Genomic DNA, 26131 nt, shown 5'->3' with positions numbered 1-26131 from the left:
ACCAAACATTCCATTCAGTAGACTACATTATATGCTGACCAAACGTTCCATTCAGTAGACTACATGTTGACCAGATGTTCCATTCAGTAGACTACATTACATGTTGACCAAACGTTCCATTCAGTAGACTACATGTTGACCAGATGTTCCATTCAGTAGACTACATTACATGTTGACCAAACGTTCCATTCAGTAGACTACATTACATGTTGACCAGACATTCCATTCAGTAGACTACATGTTGACCAGACGTTCCATTCAGTAGACTACATTACATGTTGACCAGACGTTCCATTCAGTAGACTACATTACATGTTGACCAAACGTTCCATTCAGTAGACTACATGTTGACCAGATGTTCCATTCAGTAGACTACATTACATGTTGACCAGACGTTCCATTCAGTAGACTACATTACATGTTGACCAAACGTTCCATTCAGTAGACTACATGTTGACCAGATGTTCCATTCAGTAGACTACATTACATGTTGACCAGACGTTCCATTCAGTAGACTACATTACATGTTGACCAAACGTTCCATTCAGTAGACTACATGTTGACTAGATGTTCCATTCAGTAGACTACATTACATGTTGACCAAACGTTCCATTCAGTAGACTACATGTTCACCAAACATTCCATTCAGTAGACTACATTACATGCTGACCAAACGTTCCATTCAGTAGACTACATGTTGACCAGATGTTCCATTCAGAAGACTCCATTACATGTTGACCAGATTTTCCATTCAGTAGACTACATTACATGTTGACCAAACGTTCCATTCAGTAGACTACATTACATGTTGACCAGACATTCCATTCAGTAGACTACATGTTGACCAGACGTTCCATTCAGTAGACTACATTACATGTTGACCAGACGTTCCATTCAGTAGACTACATTACATGTTGACCAGATGTTCCATTCAGTAGACTACATTACATGTTGACAAGACGTTCCATTCAGTAGACTACATTACATGTTGACCAGACGTTCCATTCAGTAGACTACATTACATGTTGACCAGATGTTCCATTCAGTAGACTACATTACATGTTGACCAGACGTTCCATTCAGTAGACTACATGTTGACCAGACGTTCCATTCAGTAGACTACATTACATTTTGACCAAACTTTCCCTTCAGTAGACTACATGTTGACCAGACGTTCCATTCAGTAGACTACATTACATGTTGACCAGATGTTCCATTCAGTAGACTACATTACATGTTGACCAGACGTTCCATTCAGTAGACTACATGTTGACCAGACGTTCCATTCAGTAGACTACATTACATGTTGACCAGACGTTCCCTTCAGTAGAATACATGTTGACCAGACGTTCCATTCAGAAGACTACATTACATGTTGACCAGACGTTCCATTCAGTAGACTATATTACATGTTGACCAGATGTTCCATTCAGTAGACTACATGTTGACCAGACGTTCCATTCAGTAGACTATATTACATGTTGACCAGATGTTCCATTCAGTAGACTACATTACATGTTGACCAAACGTTCCATTCAGTAGACTACATGTTGACCAGACGTTCCATTCAGTAGACTACATTACATGTTGACCAAACGTTCCATTCAGTAGACTACATGTTGACCAGATGTTCCATTCAGTAGACTACATTACATGTTGACCAGACGTTCCATTCAGTAGACTACATTACATGTTGACCAAACGTTCCATTCAGTAGACTACATGTTGACCAGATGTTCCATTCAGTAGACTACATTACATGTTGACCAAACGTTCCATTCAGTAGACTACATGTTGACCAGATGTTCCATTCAGTAGACTACATTACATGTTGACCAAACGTTCCATTCAGTAGACTACATTACATGTTGACCAGACATTCCATTCAGTAGACTACATATTGACCAGACGTTCCATTCAGTAGACTACATTACATGTTGACCAGACGTTCCATTCAGTAGACTACATTACATGTTGACCAAACGTTCCATTCAGTAGACTACATGTTGAACAGATGTTCCATTCAGTAGACTACATTACATGTTGACAAGACGTTCCATTCAGTAGACTACATTACATGTTGACCAGACGTTCCATTCAGTAGACTACATTACATGTTGACCAGATGTTCCATTCAGTAGACTACATTACATGTTGACCAGACGTTTCATTCAGTAGACTACATGTTGACCAGACGTTCCATTCAGTAGACTACATTACATGTTGACCAGACGTTCCCTTCAGTAGACTACATGTTGACCAGACGTTCCATTCAGTAGACTACATTACATGTTGACCAGATGTTCCATTCAGTAGACTACATTACATGTTGACCAGACGTTCCATTCAGTAGACTACATGTTGACCAGACGTTCCATTCAGTAGACTACATTACATGTTGACCAGACGTTCCCTTCAGTAGACTACATGTTGACCAGACGTTCCATTCAGAAGACTACATTACATGTTGACCAGACGTTCCATTCAGTAGACTATATTACATGTTGACCAGATGTTCCATTCAGTAGACTACATGTTGACCAGACGTTCCATTCAGTAGACTATATTACATGTTGACCAGATGTTCCATTCAGTAGACTACATTACATGTTGACCAAACGTTCCATTCAGTAGACTACATGTTGACCAGACGTTCCATTCAGTAGACTACATTACATGTTGACCAGATGTTCCATTCAGTAGACTACATGTTGACCAGACATTCCATTCAGTAGACTACATGTTGACCAGACATTCCATTCAGTAGACTACATGATGACCAGACGTTCCATTCAGTAGACTACATTACATGTTGACCAGATGTTCCATTCAGTAGACTACATTACATGTTGACCAGATGTTCCATTCAGTAGACTACATGTTGACCAGAATTTCCATTCAGTAGACTACATTACATGTTGACCAGACGTTCCATTCAGTAGACTACATTACATGTTGACCAGACGTTCCATTCAGTAGAGTACATTACATGTTGACCAAACGTTCCATTCAGTAGACTACATGTTGACCAGATGTTCCATTCAGTAGACTACATTACATGTTGACCAAACGTTCCATTCAGTAGACTACATGTTCACCAAACATTCCATTCAGTAGACTACATTACATGCTGACCAAACGTTCCATTCAGTAGACTACATTACATGTTGACCAGACGTTCCATTCAGTAGACTACATGTTGACCAGACGTTCCATTCAGTAGACTACATTACATGTTGACCAAACGTTCCATTCAGTAGACTACATTACATGTTGACCAGACGTTCCATTCAGTAGACTACATTACATGTTGACCAGATGTTCCATTCAGTAGACTACATGTTGACCAGACGTTCCATTCAGTAGACTACATTACATGTTGACCAAATGTTCCATTCAGTAGACTACATGTTGACCAGACGTTCCATTCAGTAGACTACATTACATGTTGACCAGACGTTCCATTCAGTAGACTACATTACATGTTGACCAGACCTTCCATTCAGTAGACTACATTACATGTTGACCAGATGTTCCATTCAGTAGACTACATGTTGACCAGACGTTCCATTCAGTAGACTACATTACATGTTGACCAGATGTTCCATTCAGTAGACTACATGTTGACCAGATGTTCCATTCAGTAGACTACATTACATGTTGACCAGACGTTCCATTCAGTAGACTACAGTACATGTTGACCAAACGTTCCATTCAGTAGACTACATGTTGACCAGATGTTCCATTCAGTAGACTACATTACATGTTGACCAAACGTTCCATTCAGTAGACTACATGTTCACCAAACATTCCATTCAGTAGACTACATTACATGTTGACCAAACGTTCCATTCAGTAGACTACATTACATGTTGACCAGACATTCCATTCAGTAGACTACATGTTGACCAGACGTTCCATTCAGTAGACTACATTACATGTTGACCAGACGTTCCATTCAGTAGACTACATTACATGTTGACCAGACGTTCCATTCAGTAGACTACATTACATGTTGACCAAATGTTCCATTCAGTAGACTACATGTTGACCAGATGTTCCATTCAGTAGACTACATTACATGTTGACCAAATGTTCCATTCAGTAGACTACATGTTGACCAGACGTTCCATTCAGTAGACTACATTACATGTTGACCAGATGTTCCATTCAGTAGACTACATGTTGACCAGACGTTCCATTCAGTAGACTACATGTTGACCAGACATTCCATTCAGTAGATTTCAAGTTGACCAGACGTTCCATTCAGTAGACTACATTACATGTTGACCAGACATTCCATTCAGTAGACTACATGTTGACCAGACGTTCCATTCATTAGATTTCATTACATGTTGACCAGATGTTCCATTCAGTAGACTACATTACATGTTGACCAGACGTTCCATTCAGTAGACTACATTACATGTTGACCAGACGTTCCATTCAGTAGACTACATTACATGTTCACCAAACGTTCCATTCAGTAGACTACATGTTGACCAGATGTTCCATTCAGTAGACGACATTACATGTTGACCAGACGTTCCATTCAGTAGACTACATTACATGTTGACCAAACGTTCCATTCAGTAGACTACATCTTGACCAGATGTTCCATTCAGTAGACTACATTACATGTTGACCAGGCATTCCATTCAGTAGACTACATTACATGTTGACCAAACGTTCCATTCAGTAGACTACATGTTGACTAGATGTTCCATTCAGTAGACTACATTACATGTTGACCAAACGTTCCATTCAGTAGACTACATGTTCACCAAACATTCCATTCAGTAGACTACATTACATGCTGACCAAACGTTCCATTCAGTAGACTACATGTTGACCAGATGTTCCATTCAGTAGACTCCATTACATGTTGACCAAACGTTCCATTCAGTAGACTACATGTTGACCAGATGTTCCATTCAGTAGACTACATTACATGTTGACCAAACGTTCCATTCAGTAGACTACATTACATGTTGACCAGACATTCCATTCAGTAGACTACATGTTGACCAGACGTTCCATTCAGTAGACAACATTACATGTTGACCAGACGTTCCATTCAGTAGACTACATTACATGTTGACCAAACGTTCCATTCAGTAGACTACATGTTGACCAGATGTTCCATTCAGTAGACTACATTACATGTTGACCAGACGTTCCATTCAGTAGACTACATTACATGTTGACCAAACGTTCCATTCAGTAGACTACATGTTGACCAGATGTTCCATTCAGTAGACTACATTACATGTTGACCAGACGTTCCATTCAGTAGACTACATTACATGTTGACCAAACGTTCCATTCAGTAGACTACATGTTGACTAGATGTTCCATTCAGTAGACTACATTACATGTTGACCAAACGTTCCATTCAGTAGACTACATTACATGCTGACCAAACGTTCCATTCAGTAGACTACATGTTGACCAGATGTTCCATTCAGAAGACTCCATTACATGTTGACCAGATTTTCCATTCAGTAGATTACATTACATGTTGACCAAACGTTCCATTCAGTAGACTACATTACATGTTGACCAGACATTCCATTCAGTAGACTACATGTTGACCAGACGTTCCATTCAGTAGACTACATTACATGTTGACCAGACGTTCCATTCAGTAGACTACATTACATGTTGACCAGATGTTCCATTCAGTAGACTACATTACATGTTGACAAGACGTTCCATTCAGTAGACTACATTACATGTTGATCAGACGTTCCATTCAGTAGACTACATTACATGTTGACCAGATGTTCCATTCAGTAGACTACATTACATGTTGACCAGACGTTCCATTCAGTAGACTACATGTTGACCAGACGTTCCATTCAGTAGACTACATTACATTTTGACCAAACTTTCCCTTCAGTAGACTACATGTTGACCAGACGTTCCATTCAGTAGACTACATTACATGTTGACCAGATGTTCCATTCAGTAGACTACATTACATGTTGACCAGACGTTCCATTCAGTAGACTACATGTTGACCAGACGTTCCATTCAGTAGACTACATTACATGTTGACCAGACTTTCCCTTCAGTAGACTACATGTTGACCAGACGTTCCATTCAGAAGACTACATTACATGTTGACCAGACGTTCCATTCAGTAGACTATATTACATGTTGACCAGATGTTCCATTCAGTAGACTACATGTTGACCAGACGTTCCATTCAGTAGACTATATTACATGTTGACCAGATGTTCCATTCAGTAGACTACATTACATGTTGACCAAACGTTCCATTCAGTAGACTACATGTTGACCAGACGTTCCATTCAGTAGACTACATTACATGTTGACCAGATGTTCCATTCAGTAGACTACATGTTGACCAGACATTCCATTCAGTAGACTACATGTTGACCAGACATTCCATTCAGTAGACTACATGATGACCAGACGTTCCATTCAGTAGACTACATTACATGTTGACCAGATGTTCCATTCAGTAGACTACATTACATGTTGACCAGATGTTCCATTCAGTAGACTACATGTTGACCAGACTTTCCATTCAGTAGACTACATTACATGTTGACCAGACGTTCCATTCAGTAGACTACATTACATGTTGACCAGACGTTCCATTCAGTAGAGTACATTACATGTTGACCAAACGTTCCATTCAGTAGACTACATGTTGACCAGATGTTCCATTCAGTAGACTACATTACATGTTGACCAGACGTTCCATTCAGTAGGCTACATTACATGTTGACCAAACGTTCCATTCAGTAGACTACATGTTGACCAGATGTTCCATTCAGTAGACTACATTACATGTTGACCAAACGTTCCATTCAGTAGACTACATGTTCACCAAACATTCCATTCAGTAGACTACATTACATGCTGACCAAACGTTCCATTCAGTAGACTACATTACATGTTGACCAGACGTTCCATTCAGCAGACTACATGTTGACCAGACGTTCCATTCAGTAGACTACATTACATGTTGACCAGACGTTCCATTCAGTAGACTACATTACATGTTGACCAGATGTTCCATTCAGTAGACTACATGTTGACCAGACGTTCCATTCAGTAGACTACATTACATGTTGACCAGATGTTCCATTCAGTAGACTACATGTTGACCAGATGTTCCATTCAGTAGACTACATTACATGTTGACCAGACGTTCCATTCAGTAGACTAAAGTACATGTTGACCAAACGTTCCATTCAGTAGACTACATGTTGACCAGATGTTCCATTCAGTAGACTACATTACATGTTGACCAAACGTTCCATTCAGTAGACTACATGTTCACCAAACATTCCATTCAGTAGACTACATTACATGTTGACCAGATGTTCCATTCAGTAGACTACATGTTGACCAGATGTTCCATTCAGTAGACTACATTACATGTTGACCAGACGTTCCATTCAGTAGACTACATGTTGACCAGACGTTCCATTCAGTAGACTACATTACATGTTGACCAGACGTTCCATTCAGTAGACTACATTACATGTTGACCAGACGTTCCATTCAGTAGACTACATTACATGTTGACCAAATGTTCCATTCAGTAGACTACATGTTGACCAGATGTTCCATTCAGTAGACTACATTACATGTTGACCAGAAGTTCCATTCAGTAGACTACATTACATGTTGACCAAACGTTCCATTCAGTAGACTACATGTTGACCAGATGTTCCATTCAGTAGACTACATGTTGACTAGATGTTCCATTCAGTAGACTACATGTTGACCAGGCATTCCATTCAGTAGACTACATGTTGACCAGACGTTGCATTCAGTAGACTACATTACATGTTGACCAGACATTCCATTCAGTAGACTACATGTTGACCAGACGTTCCATTCAGTAGACTACATTACATGTTGACCAGACGTTCCATTCAGTAGACTACATTACATGTTGACCAGACGTTCCATTCAGTAGACTACATGTTGACCAGACGTTCCATTCAGTAGACTACATTACATGTTGACCGGACGTTCCCTTCAGTAGAATACATGTTGACCAGACGTTCCATTCAGTAGACTACATTACATTTTGACCAGATGTTCCATTCAGTAGACTACATGTTGACCAGACGTTCCATTCAGTAGACTACATGTTGACCAGACATTCCATTCAGTAGATTTCAAGTTGACCAGAAGTTCCATTCAGTAGACTACATTACATGTTGACCAGACATTCCATTCAGTAGACTACATGTTGACCAGACGTTCCATTCAGTAGACTACATTACATGTTGACCAGATGTTCCATTCAGTAGACTACATTACATGTTGACCAGACGTTCCATTCAGTAGACTACATTACATGTTGACCAGACGTTCCATTCAGTAGACTACATTACATGTTCACCAAACGTTCCATTCAGTAGACTACATGTTAACCAGATGTTCCATTCAGTAGACTACATTACATGTTGACCAGACGTTCCATTCAGTAGACTACATTACATGTTGACCAAACGTTCCATTCAGTAGACTACATGTTGACCAGATGTTCCATTCAGTAGACTACATTACATGTTGACCAGGCATTCCATTCAGTAGACAACATTACATGTTGACCAAACGTTCCATTCAGTAGACTACATGTTGACTAGATGTTCCATTCAGTAGAGTACATTACATGTTGACAAAACGTTCCATTCAGTAGACTACATGTTCACCAAACATTCCATTCAGTAGACTACATTACATGCTGACCAAACGTTCCATTCAGTAGACTACATGTTGACCAGATGTTCCATTCAGTAGACTCCATTACATGTTGACCAGACGTTCCATTCAGTAGACTACATTACATGTTGACCAAACGTTCCATTCAGTAGACTACATGTTGACCAGATGTTCCATTCAGTAAACTACATTACATGTTGACCAAACGTTCCATTCAGTAGACAACATTACATGTTGACCAGACATTCCATTCAGTAGACTACATGTTGACCAGACGTTCCATTCAGTAGACTACATTACATGTTGACCAGACGTTCCATTCAGTAGACTACATTACATGTTGACCAAACGTTCCCTTCAGTAGACTACATGTTGACCAGATGTTCCATTCAGTAGACTACATTACATGTTGACCAGACGTTCCATTCAGTAGACTACATTACATGTTGACCAAACGTTCCATTCAGTAGACTACATGTTGACTAGATGTTCCATTCAGTAGACTACATTACATGTTGACCAAACCTTCCATTCAGTAGACTACATGTTCACCAAACATTCCATTCAGTAGACTACATTACATGCTGACCAAACGTTCCATTCAGTAGACTACATGTTGACCAGATGTTCCATTCAGTAGACTCCATTACATGTTAACCAGACGTTCCATTCAGTAGACTACATTACATGTTGACCAAACGTTCCATTCAGTAGACTACATGTTGACCAGATGTTCCATTCAGTAGACTACATTACATGTTGACCAAACGTTCCATTCAGTAGACTACATTACATGTTGACCAGACATTCCATTCAGTAGACTACATGTTGACCAGACGTTCCATTCAGTAGACTACATTACATGTTGACCAGACGTTCCATTCAGTAGACTACATTACATGTTGACCAAACGTTCCATTCAGTAGACTACATGTTGACCAGATGTTCCATTCAGTAGACTACATTACATGTTGACCAGACGTTCCATTCAGTAGACTACATTACATGTTGACCAAATGTTCCATTCAGTAGACTACATGTTGACCAGATGTTCCATTCAGTAGACTACATTACATGTTGACCAGACGTTCCATTCAGTAGACTACATTACATGTTGACCAAACGTTCCATTCAGTAGACTACATGTTGACTAGATGTTCCATTCAGTAGACTACATTACATGTTGACCAAACGTTCCATTCAGTAGACTACATGTTCACCAAACATTCCATTCAGTAGACTACATTACATGCTGACCAAACGTTCCATTCAGTAGACTACATGTTGACCAGATGTTCCATTCAGAAGACTCCATTACATGTTGACCAGATTTTCCATTCAGTAGACTACATTACATGTTGACCAAACGTTCCATTCAGTAGACTACATTACATGTTGACCAGACATTCCATTCAGTAGACTACATGTTGACCAGACGTTCCATTCAGTAGACTACATTACATGTTGACCAGACGTTCCATTCAGTAGACTACATTACATGTTGACCAGATGTTCCATTCAGTAGACTACATTACATGTTGACAAGACGTTCCATTCAGTAGACTACATTACATGTTGACCAGACGTTCCATTCAGTAGACTACATTACATGTTGACCAGATGTTCCATTCAGTAGACTACATTACATGTTGACCAGACGTTCCATTCAGTAGACTACATGTTGACCAGACGTTCCATTCAGTAGACTACATTACATTTTGACCAAACTTTCCCTTCAGTAGACTACATGTTGACCAGACGTTCCATTCAGTAGACTACATTACATGTTGACCAGATGTTCCATTCAGTAGACTACATTACATGTTGACCAGACGTTCCATTCAGTAGACTACATGTTGACCAGACGTTCCATTCAGTAGACTACATTACATGTTGACCAGACGTTCCCTTCAGTAGAATACATGTTGACCAGACGTTCCATTCAGAAGACTACATTACATGTTGACCAGACGTTCCATTCAGTAGACTATATTACATGTTGACCAGATGTTCCATTCAGTAGACTACATGTTGACCAGACGTTCCATTCAGTAGACTATATTACATGTTGACCAGATGTTCCATTCAGTAGACTACATTACATGTTGACCAAACGTTCCATTCAGTAGACTACATGTTGACCAGACGTTCCATTCAGTAGACTACATTACATGTTGACCAGATGTTCCATTCAGTAGACTACATGTTGACCAGACATTCCATTCAGTAGACTACATGTTGACCAGACATTCCATTCAGTAGACTACATGATGACCAGACGTTCCATTCAGTAGACTACATTACATGTTGACCAGATGTTCCATTCAGTAGACTACATTACATGTTGACCAGACGTTCCATTCAGTAGGCTACATTACATGTTGACCAAACGTTCCATTCAGTAGACTACATGTTGACCAGATGTTCCATTCAGTAGACTACATTACATGTTGACCAAACGTTCCATTCAGTAGACTACATGTTCACCAAACATTCCATTCAGTAGACTACATTACATGCTGACCAAACGTTCCATTCAGTAGACTACATTACATGTTGACCAGACGTTCCATTCAGTAGACTACATGTTGACCAGACGTTCCATTCAGTAGACTACATTACATGTTGACCAGACATTCCATTCAGTAGACTACATTACATGTTGACCAGATGTTCCATTCAGTAGACTACATGTTGACCAGACGTTCAATTCAGTAGACTACATTACATGTTGACCAGATGTTCCATTCAGTAGACTACATGTTGACCAGATGTTCCATTCAGTAGACTACATTACATGTTGACCAGACGTTCCATTCAGTAGACTAAAGTACATGTTGACCAAACGTTCCATTCAGTAGACTACATGTTGACCAGATGTTCCATTCAGTAGACTACATTACATGTTGACCAAACGTTCCATTCAGTAGACTACATGTTCACCAAACATTCCATTCAGTAGACTACATTACATGTTGACCAAACGTTCCATTCAGTAGACTACATTACATGTTGACCAGACGTTCCATTCAGTAGACTACATGTTGACCAGACGTTCCATTCAGTAGACTACATTACATGTTGACCAGACGTTCCATTCAGTAGACTACATTACATGTTGACCAGACGTTCCATTCAGTAGACTACATTACATGTTGACCAAATGTTCCATTCAGTAGACTACATGTTGACCAGATGTTCCATTCAGTAGACTACATTACATGTTGACCAGAAGTTCCATTCAGTAGACTACATTACATGTTGACCAAACGTTCCATTCAGTAGACTACATGTTGACCAGATGTTCCATTCAGTAGACTACATGTTGACTAGATGTTCCATTCAGTAGACTACATGTTGACCAGGCATTCCATTCAGTAGACTACATGTTGACCAGACGTTGCATTCAGTAGACTACATTACATGTTGACCAGACATTCCATTCAGTAGACTACATGTTGACCAGACGTTCCATTCAGTAGACTACATTACATGTTGACCAGACGTTCCATTCAGTAGACTACATTACATGTTGACCAGATGTTCCATTCAGTAGACTACATTACATGTTGACCAGACGTTCCATTCAGTAGACTACATGTTGACCAGACGTTCCATTCAGTAGACTACATTACATGTTGACCGGACGTTCCCTTCAGTAGACTACATGTTGACCAGACGTTCCATTCAGTAGACTACATTACATGTTGACCAGATGTTCCATTCAGTAGACTACATGTTGACCAGACGTTCCATTCAGTAGACTACATGTTGACCAGACATTCCATTCAGTAGATTTCAAGTTGACCAGAAGTTCCATTCAGTAGACTACATTACATGTTGACCAGACATTCCATTCAGTAGACTACATGTTGACCAGAAGTTCCATTCAGTAGACTACATTACATGTTGACCAGATGTTCCATTCAGTAGACTACATTACATGTTGACCAGACGTTCCATTCAGTAGACTACATTACATGTTGACCAGACGTTCCATTCAGTAGACTACATTACATGTTCACCAAACGTTCCATTCAGTAGACTACATGTTGACCAGATGTTCCATTCAGTAGACTACATTACATGTTGACCAGACGTTCCATTCAGTAGACTACATTACATGTTGACCAAACGTTCCATTCAGTAGACTACATGTTGACCAGATGTTCCATTCAGTAGACTACATTACATGTTGACCAGGCATTCCATTCAGTAGACTACATTACATGTTGACCAAACGTTCCATTCAGTAGACTACATGTTGACCAGATGTTCCATTCAGTAGACTCCATTACATGTTGACCAGACGTTCCATTCAGTAGACTACATTACATGTTGACCAAACGTTCCATTCAGTAGACTACATGTTGACCAGATGTTCCATTCAGTAGACTACATTACATGTTGACCAGACGTTCCATTCAGTAGACTACATTACATGTTGACCAAACGTTCCATTCAGCAGACTACATGTTGACTAGATGTTCCATTCAGTAGACTACATTACATGTTGACCAAACGTTCCATTCAGTAGACTACATGTTCACCAAACATTCCATTCAGTAGACTACATTACATGCTGACCAAACGTTCCATTCAGTAGACTACATGTTGACCAGATGTTCCATTCAGTAGACTCCATTACATGTTAACCAGACGTTCCATTCAGTAGACTACATTACATGTTGACCAAACGTTCCATTCAGTAGACTACATGTTGACCAGATGTTCCATTCAGTAGACTACATTACATGTTGACCAAACGTTCCATTCAGTAGACTACATTACATGTTGACCAGACATTCCATTCAGTAGACTACATGTTGACCAGACGTTCCATTCAGTAGACTACATTACATGTTGACCAGACGTTCCATTCAGTAGACTACATTACATGTTGACCAAACGTTCCATTCAGTAGACTACATGTTGACCAGATGTTCCATTCAGTAGACTACATTACATGTTGACCAGACGTTCCATTCAGTAGACTACATTACATGTTGACCAAACGTTCCATTCAGTAGACTACATGTTGACCAGATGTTCCATTCAGTAGACTACATTACATGTTGACCAGACGTTCCATTCAGTAGACTACATTACATGTTGACCAAACGTTCCATTCAGTAGACTACATGTTGACTAGATGTTCCATTCAGTAGACTACATTACATGTTGACCAAACGTTCCATTCAGTAGACTACATGTTCACCAAACATTCCATTCAGTAGACTACATTACATGCTGACCAAATGTTCCATTCAGTAGACTACATGTTGACCAGATGTTCCATTCAGAAGACTCCATTACATGTTGACCAGATTTTCCATTCAGTAGACTACATTACATGTTGACCAAACGTTCCATTCAGTAGACTACATTACATGTTGACCAGACATTCCATTCAGTAGACTACATGTTGACCAGACGTTCCATTCAGTAGACTACATTACATGTTGACCAGACGTTCCATTCAGTAGACTACATTACATGTTGACCAGATGTTCCATTCAGTAGACTACATTACATGTTGACAAGACGTTCCATTCAGTAGACTACATTACATGTTGACCAGACGTTCCATTCAGTAGACTACATTACATGTTGACCAGATGTTCCATTCAGTAGACTACATTACATGTTGACCAAACGTTCCATTCAGTAGACTACATGTTGACCAGATGTTCCATTCAGTAGACTACATTACATGTTGACCAGACGTTCCATTCAGTAGACTACATTACATGTTGACCAAACGTTCCATTCAGCAGACTACATGTTGACTAGATGTTGCATTCAGTAGACTACATTACATGTTGACCAAACGTTCCATTCAGTAGACTACATGTTCACCAAACATTCCATTCAGTAGACTACATTACATGCTGACCAAACGTTCCATTCAGTAGACTACATGTTGACCAGATGTTCCATTCAGTAGACTCCATTACATGTTAACCAGACGTTCCATTCAGTAGACTACATTACATGTTGACCAAACGTTCCATTCAGTAGACTACATGTTGACCAGATGTTCCATTCAGTAGACTACATTACATGTTGACCAAACGTTCCATTCAGTAGACTACATTACATGTTGACCAGACATTCCATTCAGTAGACTACATGTTGACCAGACGTTCCATTCAGTAGACTACATTACATGTTGACCAGACGTTCCATTCAGTAGACTACATTACATGTTGACCAAACGTTCCATTCAGTAGACTACATGTTGACCAGATGTTCCATTCAGTAGACTACATTACATGTTGACCAGACGTTCCATTCAGTAGACTACATTACATGTTGACCAAACGTTCCATTCAGTAGACTACATGTTGACCAGATGTTCCATTCAGTAGACTACATTACATGTTGACCAGACGTTCCATTCAGTAGACTACATTACATGTTGACCAAACGTTCCATTCAGTAGACTACATGTTGACTAGATGTTCCATTCAGTAGACTACATTACATGTTGACCAAACGTTCCATTCAGTAGACTACATGTTCACCAAACATTCCATTCAGTAGACTACATTACATGCTGACCAAATGTTCCATTCAGTAGACTACATGTTGACCAGATGTTCCATTCAGAAGACTCCATTACATGTTGACCAGATTTTCCATTCAGTAGACTACATTACATGTTGACCAAACGTTCCATTCAGTAGACTACATTACATGTTGACCAGACATTCCATTCAGTAGACTACATGTTGACCAGACGTTCCATTCAGTAGACTACATTACATGTTGACCAGACGTTCCATTCAGTAGACTACATTACATGTTGACCAGATGTTCCATTCAGTAGACTACATTACATGTTGACAAGACGTTCCATTCAGTAGACTACATTACATGTTGACCAGACGTTCCATTCAGTAGACTACATTACATGTTGACCAGATGTTCCATTCAGTAGACTACATTACATGTTGACCAGACGTTCCATTCAGTAGACTACATGTTGACCAGACGTTCCATTCAGTAGACTACATTACATTTTGACCAAACTTTCCCTTCAGTAGACTACATGTTGACCAGACGTTCCATTCAGTAGACTACATTACATGTTGACCAGATGTTCCATTCAGTAGACTACATTACATGTTGACCAGACGTTCCATTCAGTAGACTACATGTTGACCAGACGTTCCATTCAGTAGACTACATTACATGTTGACCAGACGTTCCCTTCAGTAGAATACATGTTGACCAGACGTTCCATTCAGAAGACTACATTACATGTTGACCAGACGTTCCATTCAGTAGACTATATTACATGTTGACCAGATGTTCCATTCAGTAGACTACATGTTGACCAGACGTTCCATTCAGTAGACTATATTACATGTTGACCAGATGTTCCATTCAGTAGACTACATTACATGTTGACCAAACGTTCCATTCAGTAGACTACATGTTGACCAGACGTTCCATTCAGTAGACTACATTACATGTTGACCAGATGTTCCATTCAGTAGACTACATGTTGACCAGACATTCCATTCAGTAGACTACATGTTGACCAGACATGCCATTCAGTAGACTACATGATGACCAGACGTTCCATTCAGTAGACTACATTACATGTTGACCAGATGTTCCATTCAGTAGACTACATTACATGTTGACCAGATGTTCCATTCAGTAGTATACATGTTGACCAGACTTTCCATTCAGTAGACTACATTACATGTTGACCAGACGTTCCATTCAGTAGACTACATTACATGTTGACCAGACGTTCCATTCAGTAGAGTACATTACATGTTGACCAAACGTTCCATTCAGTAGACTACATGTTGACCAGATGTTCCATTCAGTAGACTACATTACATGTTGACCAGAAATTCCATTCAGTAGGCTACATTACATGTTGACCAAACGTTCCATTCAGTAGACTACATGTTGACCAGATGTTCCATTCAGTAGACTACATTACATGTTGACCAAACGTTCCATTCAGTAGACTACATGTTCACCAAACATTCCATTCAGTAGACTACATTACATGCTGACCAAACGTTCCATTCAGTAGACTACATTACATGTTGACCAGACGTTCCATTCAGTAGACTACATGTTGACCAGACGTTCCATTCAGTAGACTACATTACATGTTGACCAGACGTTCCATTCAGTAGACTACATTACATGTTGACCAGATGTTCCATTCAGTAGACTACATGTTGACCAGATGTTCCATTCAGTAGACTACATTACATGTTGACCAGATGTTCCATTCAGTAGACTACATGTTGACCAGATGTTCCATTCAGTAGACTACATTACATGTTGACCAGACGTTCCATTCAGTAGACTAAAGTACATGTTGACCAAACGTTCCATTCAGTAGACTACATGTTGACCAGATGTTCCATTCAGTAGACTACATTACATGTTGACCAAACGTTCCATTCAGTAGACTACATGTTCACCAAACATTCCATTCAGTAGACTACATTACATGTTGACCAAACGTTCCATTCAGTAGACTACATTACATGTTGACCAGACGTTCCATTCAGTAGACTACATGTTGACCAGACGTTCCATTCAGTAGACTACATTACATGTTGACCAGACGTTCCATTCAGTAGACTACATTACATGTTGACCAGACGTTCCATTCAGTAGACTACATTACATGTTGACCAGAAGTTCCATTCAGTAGACTACATTACATGTTGACCAAACGTTCCATTCAGTAGACTACATGTTGACCAGATGTTCCATTCAGTAGACTACATGTTGACTAGATGTTCCATTCAGTAGACTACATGTTGACCAGGCATTCCATTCAGTAGACTACATGTTGACCAGACGTTGCATTCAGTAGACTACATTACATGTTGACCAGACATTCCATTCAGTAGACTACATGTTGACCAGACGTTCCATTCAGTAGACTACATTACATGTTGACCAGACGTTCCATTCAGTAGACTACATTACATGTTGACCAGATGTTCCATTCAGCAGACTACATTACATGTTGACCAGACGTTCCATTCAGTAGACTACATGTTGACCAGACGTTCCATTCAGTAGACTACATTACATGTTGACCGGACGTTCCCTTCAGTAGACTACATGTTGACCAGACGTTCCATTCAGTAGACTACATTACATGTTGACCAGATGTTCCATTCAGTAGACTACATGTTGACCAGACGTTCCATTCAGTAGACTACATGTTGACCAGACATTCCATTCAGTAGATTTCAAGTTGACCAGAAGTTCCATTCAGTAGACTACATTACATGTTGACCAGACATTCCATTCAGTAGACTACATGTTGACCAGACGTTCCATTCAGTAGACTACATTACATGTTGACCAGATGTTCCATTCAGTAGACTACATTACATGTTGACCAGACGTTCCATTCAGTAGACTACATTACATGTTGACCAGACGTTCCATTCAGTAGACTACATTACATGTTCACCAAACGTTCCATTCAGTAGACTACATTACATGTTCACCAAACGTTCCATTCAGTAGACTACATGTTGACCAGATGTTCCATTCAGTAGACTACATTACATGTTGACCAGACGTTCCATTCAGTAGACTACATTACATGTTGACCAGACGTTCCATTCAGTAGACTACATTACATGTTGACCAGATGTTCCATTCAGTAGACTACATGTTGACCAGATGTTCCATTCAGTAGACTACATTACATGTTGACCAGATGTTCCATTCAGTAGACTACATGTTGACCAGATGTTCCATTCAGTAGACTACATTACATGTTGACCAGACGTTCCATTCAGTAGACTAAAGTACATGTTGACCAAACGTTCCATTCAGTAGACTACATGTTGACCAGATGTTCCATTCAGTAGACTACATTACATGTTGACCAAACGTTCCATTCAGTAGACTACATGTTCACCAAACATTCCATTCAGTAGACTACATTACATGTTGACCAAACGTTCCATTCAGTAGACTACATTACATGTTGACCAGACGTTCCATTCAGTAGACTACATGTTGACCAGACGTTCCATTCAGTAGACTACATTACATGTTGACCAGACGTTCCATTCAGTAGACTACATTACATGTTGACCAGACGTTCCATTCAGTAGACTACATTACATGTTGACCAGAAGTTCCATTCAGTAGACTACATTACATGTTGACCAAACGTTCCATTCAGTAGACTACATGTTGACCAGATGTTCCATTCAGTAGACTACATGTTGACTAGATGTTCCATTCAGTAGACTACATGTTGACCAGGCATTCCATTCAGTAGACTACATGTTGACCAGACGTTGCATTCAGTAGACTACATTACATGTTGACCAGACATTCCATTCAGTAGACTACATGTTGACCAGACGTTCCATTCAGTAGACTACATTACATGTTGACCAGACGTTCCATTCAGTAGACTACATTACATGTTGACCAGATGTTCCATTCAGCAGACTACATTACATGTTGACCAGACGTTCCATTCAGTAGACTACATGTTGACCAGACGTTCCATTCAGTAGACTACATTACATGTTGACCAGATGTTCCATTCAGTAGACTACATGTTGACCAGACGTTCCATTCAGTAGACTACATGTTGACCAGACATTCCATTCAGTAGATTTCAAGTTGACCAGAAGTTCCATTCAGTAGACTACATTACATGTTGACCAGACATTCCATTCAGTAGACTACATGTTGACCAGACGTTCCATTCAGTAGACTACATTACATGTTGACCAGATGTTCCATTCAGTAGACTACATTACATGTTGACCAGACGTTCCATTCAGTAGACTACATTACATGTTGACCAGACATTCCATTCAGTAGACTACATTACATGTTCACCAAACGTTCCATTCAGTAGACTACATTACATGTTCACCAAACGTTCCATTCAGTAGACTACATGTTGACCAGATGTTCCATTCAGTAGACTACATTACATGTTGACCAGACGTTCCATTCAGTAGACTACATTACATGTTGACCAAACGTTCCATTCAGTAGACTACATGTTGACCAGATGTTCCATTCAGTAGACTACATTACATGTTGACCAGGCATTCCATTCAGTAGATTTCAAGTTGACCAGAAGTTCCATTCAGTAGACTACATTACATGTTGACCAGACATTCCATTCAGTAGACTACATGTTGACCAGACGTTCCATTCAGTAGACTACATTACATGTTGACCAGATGTTCCATTCAGTAGACTACATTACATGTTGACCAGACGTTCCATTCAGTAGACTACATTACATGTTGACCAGACGTTCCATTCAGTAGACTACATTACATGTTCACCAAACGTTCCATTCAGTAGACTACATTACATGTTCACCAAACGTTCCATTCAGTAGACTACATGTTGACCAGATGTTCCATTCAGTAGACTACATTACATGTTGACCAGATGTTCCATTCAGTAGACTACATTACATGTTGACCAAACGTTCCATTCAGTAGACTACATGTTGACCAGATGTTCCATTCAGTAGACTACATTACATGTTGACCAGGCATTCCATTCAGTAGACTACATTACATGTTGACCAAACGTTCCATTCAGTAGACTACATGTTGACTAGATGTTCCATTCAGTAGAGTACATTACATGTTGACAAAACGTTCCATTCAGTAGACTACATGTTCACCAAACATTCCATTCAGTAGACTACATTACATGCTGACCAAACGTTCCATTCAGTAGACTACATGTTGACCAGATGTTCCATTCAGTAGACTCCATTACATGTTGACCAGACGTTCCATTCAGTAGACTACATTACATGTTGACCAAACGTTCCATTCAGTAGACTACATGTTGACCAGATGTTCCATTCAGTAGACTACATTACATGTTGACCAAACGTTCCATTCAGTAGACAACATTACATGTTGACCAGACATTCCATTCAGTAGACTACATGTTGACCAGACGTTCCATTCAGTAGACTACATTACATGTTGACCAGACGTTCCATTCAGTAGACTACATTACATGTTGACCAAACGTTCCATTCAGTAGACTACATTACATGTTGACCAAACGTTCCATTCAGTAGACTACATGTTGACCAGATGTTCCATTCAGTAGACTACATTACATGTTGACCAGACGTTCCATTCAGTAGACTACATTACATGTTGACCAAACGTTCCATTCAGTAGACTACATGTTGACTAGATGTTCCATTCAGTAGACTACATTACATGTTGACCAAACGTTCCATTCAGTAGACTACATGTTCACCAAACATTCCATTCAGTAGACTACATTACATGTTGACCAGACGTTCCATTCAGTAGACTACATGTTGACCAGATGTTCCATTCAGAAGACTCCATTACATGTTGACCAGATTTTCCATTCAGTAGACTACATTACATGTTGACCAGACATTCCATTCAGTAGACTACATGTTGACCAGACGTTCCATTCAGTAGACTACATTACATGATGACCAGACGTTCCATTCAGTAGACTACATTACATGTTGACCAAACGTTCCATTCAGTAGACTACATGTTGACCAGATGTTCCATTCAGTAGACTACATTACATGTTGACCAGACGTTCCATTCAGTAGACTACATTACATGTTGACCAGACGTTCCATTCAGTAGACTACATTACATGTTGACCAGACGTTCCATTCAGTAGACTACATTACATGTTGACCAGACGTTCCATTCAGTAGACTACATTACATGTTGACCAGATGTTCCATTCAGTAGACTACATGTTGACCAGACGTTCCATTCAGTAGACTACATTACATGTTGACCAGACTTTCCATTCAGTAGACTACATTACATGTTGACCAGACGTTCCATTCAGTAAAGTACATTACATGTTGACAAAACGTTCCATTCAGTAGACTACATGTTGACAAGATGTTCCATTCAGTAGACTACATTAAATGTTGACCAGACGTTCCATTCAGTAGACTACATTACATGTTGACCAAACGTTCCATTCAGTAGACTACATGTTGACCAGATGTTCCATTCAGTAGACTACATTACATGTTGACCAAACGTTCCATTCAGTAGACTACATGTTCACCAAACATTCCATTCAGTAGACTACATTACATGTTGACCAAACGTTCCATTCAGTAGACTACATTACATGTTGACCAGACGTTCCATTCAGTAGACTACATGTTGACCAGACGTTCCATTCAGTAGACTACATTACATGTTGACCAGAGGTTCCATTCAGTAGACTACATTACATGTTGACCAGACGTTCCATTCAGTAGACTACATTACATGTTGACCAGACGTTCCATTCAGTAGACTACATTACATGTTGACCAGATGTTCCATTCAGTAGACTACATGTTGACCAGATGTTCCATTCAGTAGACTACATTACATGTTGACCAGACGTGCCATTAAGTAGTCTACATTACATGTTGACCAAACGTTCCATTCAGTAGACTACATGTTGACCAGATGTTCCATTCAGTAGACTACATTACATGTTGACCAAACGTTCCATTCAGTAGACTACATGTTCACCAAACATTCCATTCAGTAGACTACATTACATGCTGACCAAACGTTCCATTCAGTAGACTACATGTTGACCAGATGTTCCATTCAGAAGACTCCATTACATGTTGACGAGATTTTCCATTCAGTAGACTACATTACATGTTGACCAAACGTTCCATTCAGTAGACTACATTACATGTTGACCAGACATTCCATTCAGTAGACTACATGTTGACCAGACGTTCCATTCAGTAGACTATATTACATGATGACCAGACGTTCCATTCAGTAGACTACATTACATGTTGACCAAACGTTCCATTCAGTAGACTACATGTTGACCAGATGTTCCATTCAGTAGACTACATTACATGTTGACCAGACGTTCCATTCAGTAGACTACATTACATGTTGACCAGACGTTCCATTCAGTAGACTACATTACATGTTGACCAGATGTTCCATTCAGTAGACTACATGTTGACCAGACGTTTCATTCAGTAGACTACATTACATGTTGACCAGACTTTCCATTCAGTAGACTACATTACATGTTGACCAGACGTTCCATTCAGTAAAGTACATTACATGTTGACCAAACGTTCCATTCAGTAGACTACATGTTGACAAGATGTTCCATTCAGTAGACTACATTAAATGTTGACCAGACGTTCCATTCAGTAGACTACATTACATGTTGACCAAACGTTCCATTCAGTAGACTACATGTTGACCAGATGTTCCATTCAGTAGACTACATTACATGTTGACCAAACGTTCCATTCAGTAGACTACATGTTCACCAAACCTTCCATTCAGTAGACTACATTACATGTTGACCAAACTTTCCATTCAGTAGACTACATTACATGTTGACCAGACGTTCCATTCAGTAGACTACATGTTGACCAGACGTTCCATTCAGTAGACTACATTACATGTTGACCAGAGGTTCCATTCAGTAGACTACATTACATGTTGACCAGACGTTCCATTCAGTAGACTACATTACATGTTGACCAGACGTTCCATTCAGTAGACTACATTACATGTTGACCAGATGTTCCATTCAGTAGACTACATGTTGACCAGACGTTCCATTCAGTAGACTACATTACATGTTGACCAGACGTTCCATTCGGTAGACTACATGTTGACCAGACGTTCCATTCAGTAGACTACATTACATGTTGACCAAATGTTCCATTCAGTAGACTACATGTTGACCAGATGTTCCATTCAGTAGACTACATTACATGTTGACCAGACGTTCCATTCAGTAGACTACATTACATGTTGACCAAACGTTCCTTTCAGTAGACTACATGTTGACCAGACGTTCCATTCTGTAGACTACATTACATGTTGACCAGACGTTCCATTCAGTAGACTACATTACATGTTGACCAGACGTTCCATTCAGTAGACTACATTACATGTTGACCAGATGTTCCATTCAGTAGACTACATGTTGACCAGACGTTCCATTCAGTAGACTACATTACATGTTGACCAGATGTTCCATTCAGTAGACTACATGTTGACCAGATGTTCCATTCAGTAGACTACATTACATGTTGACCAGACGTTCCATTCAGTAGACTACATTACATGTTGACCAAACGTTCCATTCAGTAGACTACATGTTGACCAGATGTTCCATTCAGTAGACTACATTACATGTTGACCAAACGTTCCATTCAGTAGACTACATGTTCACCAAACATTCCATTCAGTAGACTACATTACATGTTGACCAAACGTTCCATTCAGTAGACTACATTACATGTTGACCAGACGTTCCATTCAGTAGACTACATGTTGACCAGACGTTCCATTCAGTAGACTACATTACATGTTGACCAGACGTTCCATTCAGTAGACTACATTACATGTTGACCAAACGTTCCATTCAGTAGACTACATTACATGTTGACCAGATGTTCCATTCAGTAGACTACATGTTGACCAGACGTTCCATTCAGTAGACTACATGTTGACCAGACGTTCCATTCAGTAGACTACATTACATGTTGACCAAATGTTCCATTCAGTAGACTACATGTTGACCAGATGTTCCATTCAGTAGACTACATTACATGTTGACCAGACGTTCCATTCAGTAGACTACATTACATGTTGACCAAACGTTCCATTCAGTAGACTACATGTTGACCAGACGTTCCATTCAGTAGACTACATTACATGTTGACCAGACGTTCCATTCAGTAGACTACATTACATGTTGACCAGATGTTCCATTCAGTAGACTACATGTTCACCAGACGTTCCATTCAGTAGACTACATTACATGTTGACCAGATGTTCCATTCAGTAGACTACATGTTGACCAGATGTTCCATTCAGTAGACTACTTGTTGACCAGATGTTCCATTCAGTAGACTACATGTTGACCAGACGTTCCATTCAGTAGACTACATGTTGACCACTAGACAGGAGACATTACCTCCACTGGAATTATTATACCTTTGTTCAGATTTAGGGGGCTGTTGGGAGCAAAGTCGCCTCTCAGGCCCATAATTCCATCCTCTTCCATCTCGTAATTTGACCTAACTTTTTCAAAGCCCCCATTGTTGCGGATGAGGCACAGCTCTGTGGACAAGAGCAGACAACAGTCATAACCAGTCACACACAGACAGATACAGTGGCTGTACTAAATACACTGAGGAACATAGACGCTGGCTGTGTACTTTATCATGGTACTTAACCATGCAGCTTTACCTGGGACATTGATAAACCATACACTTCCTCACCAAACTTTCCATTGGGTTTGACCTTGAGTTCAATTAGACTGAAGGCAATGACAGTATATTCAGGAATCTTCAGCGACACATCACTTTCTGTCTGAGTACTGCCACTCTGCTTCATAGAGGCCTGTGGAGGAAATGTCAAATCAGTCAGAGACGTTTGGTGCACAAACGACCCAGATTCTAACCCAGACAGTCACCTATACTACACCATTACATCTTCAGGAAGTGGTTCTAATGATAAAAACAGGAAATTATCTATGTGGGAAACCAGGGCTACAGCATTCATCACTACTGAACAGTCATCTGTGATCTGTCAATATGGTTCTGACATTTATTTTATTTATGTACTGTTGGCCTAGCTATCATAAAGTAAGATTATTGAGATTAAAATCTATTTTGCAACAGAGATAATGTAAATCTGTGTTGTCAGTTATACATTATGATGTTTTTCCACTCATGAAAATATGATGAAAACATAATTCACTTCAGTAGAACGCCTGGTAATCTTTCCTCCTACCTTCACGCTCAGGGCCACGCAGGCGCTCACGGTGGCTCCTGCATATCCACCTTCCGGACTTTGTTTGTGACCTGGCATGGTTGTGATGTCATAATCCTCTCCGTCAACACCCCTAATACTGCCCTGGGCTTCTCCCGGGTCTGCTTGATCACAGGGTGGGTCATGTCCAGACGTCTGGAGGAGAGGGACCCAAATAAATTATACAAAATATAGAGTGGGTGAGGTACTAGTTATGCTTCTTACTAGAGTGTTATTTTTGAACTGCAATGTCTTTCACGTCCCTCGCCTTTTACAATCCATGAAAAAACACTTTAAAGGCTCTCTTCAATCTGTAACACTGAGGCGTTACGGATTACTTAAATAGACTTCTAAAGGTAATTTCTCTTTGAGCCGACATATGCAGCGTTTATCAGGGAAAATAAGGGTAAAAAAAATAGCCTTTGCATTTCCAATCACACTGTAAAGCTGAATTTCCGTGATCCGGATTAAATATGCGCCTAAAATGACAAATAGTTTTATATCTCTTTATGTCATTAGTGTTACCACCTTATAAAATCACTCATTAAAAACATATAAAACATCATTTA

At 39.7% G+C, this 26131-nt stretch overlaps 1 protein-coding gene across 1 annotated transcript; it reads right to left on the bottom strand.

The window, feature by feature from the left end:
- Positions 1-24743: 24743 nt before the first annotated feature.
- On the bottom strand, positions 24744-25718 carry LOC106596180 (gasdermin-E-like; the record flags this gene model as incomplete). The annotated part of the gene is made up of 3 exons (XM_045713420.1): positions 24744-24869; positions 25031-25151; positions 25545-25718. Coding segments are annotated over 3 exons (421 nt in total), but the record flags the coding sequence as incomplete, so codon positions are not given.
- Between the last annotated feature and the right edge of the window lie 413 nt (positions 25719-26131).

The sequence above is a fragment of the Salmo salar genome, unplaced genomic scaffold (genome assembly GCF_905237065.1).
Source record: "Salmo salar unplaced genomic scaffold, Ssal_v3.1, whole genome shotgun sequence".
Classification (NCBI taxonomy): Eukaryota; Metazoa; Chordata; class Actinopteri; order Salmoniformes; family Salmonidae; genus Salmo; species Salmo salar.
The sequence above is the reverse complement of the archived record's forward strand: the minus strand, read 5'-3'. Positions and strand labels throughout refer to the sequence as shown.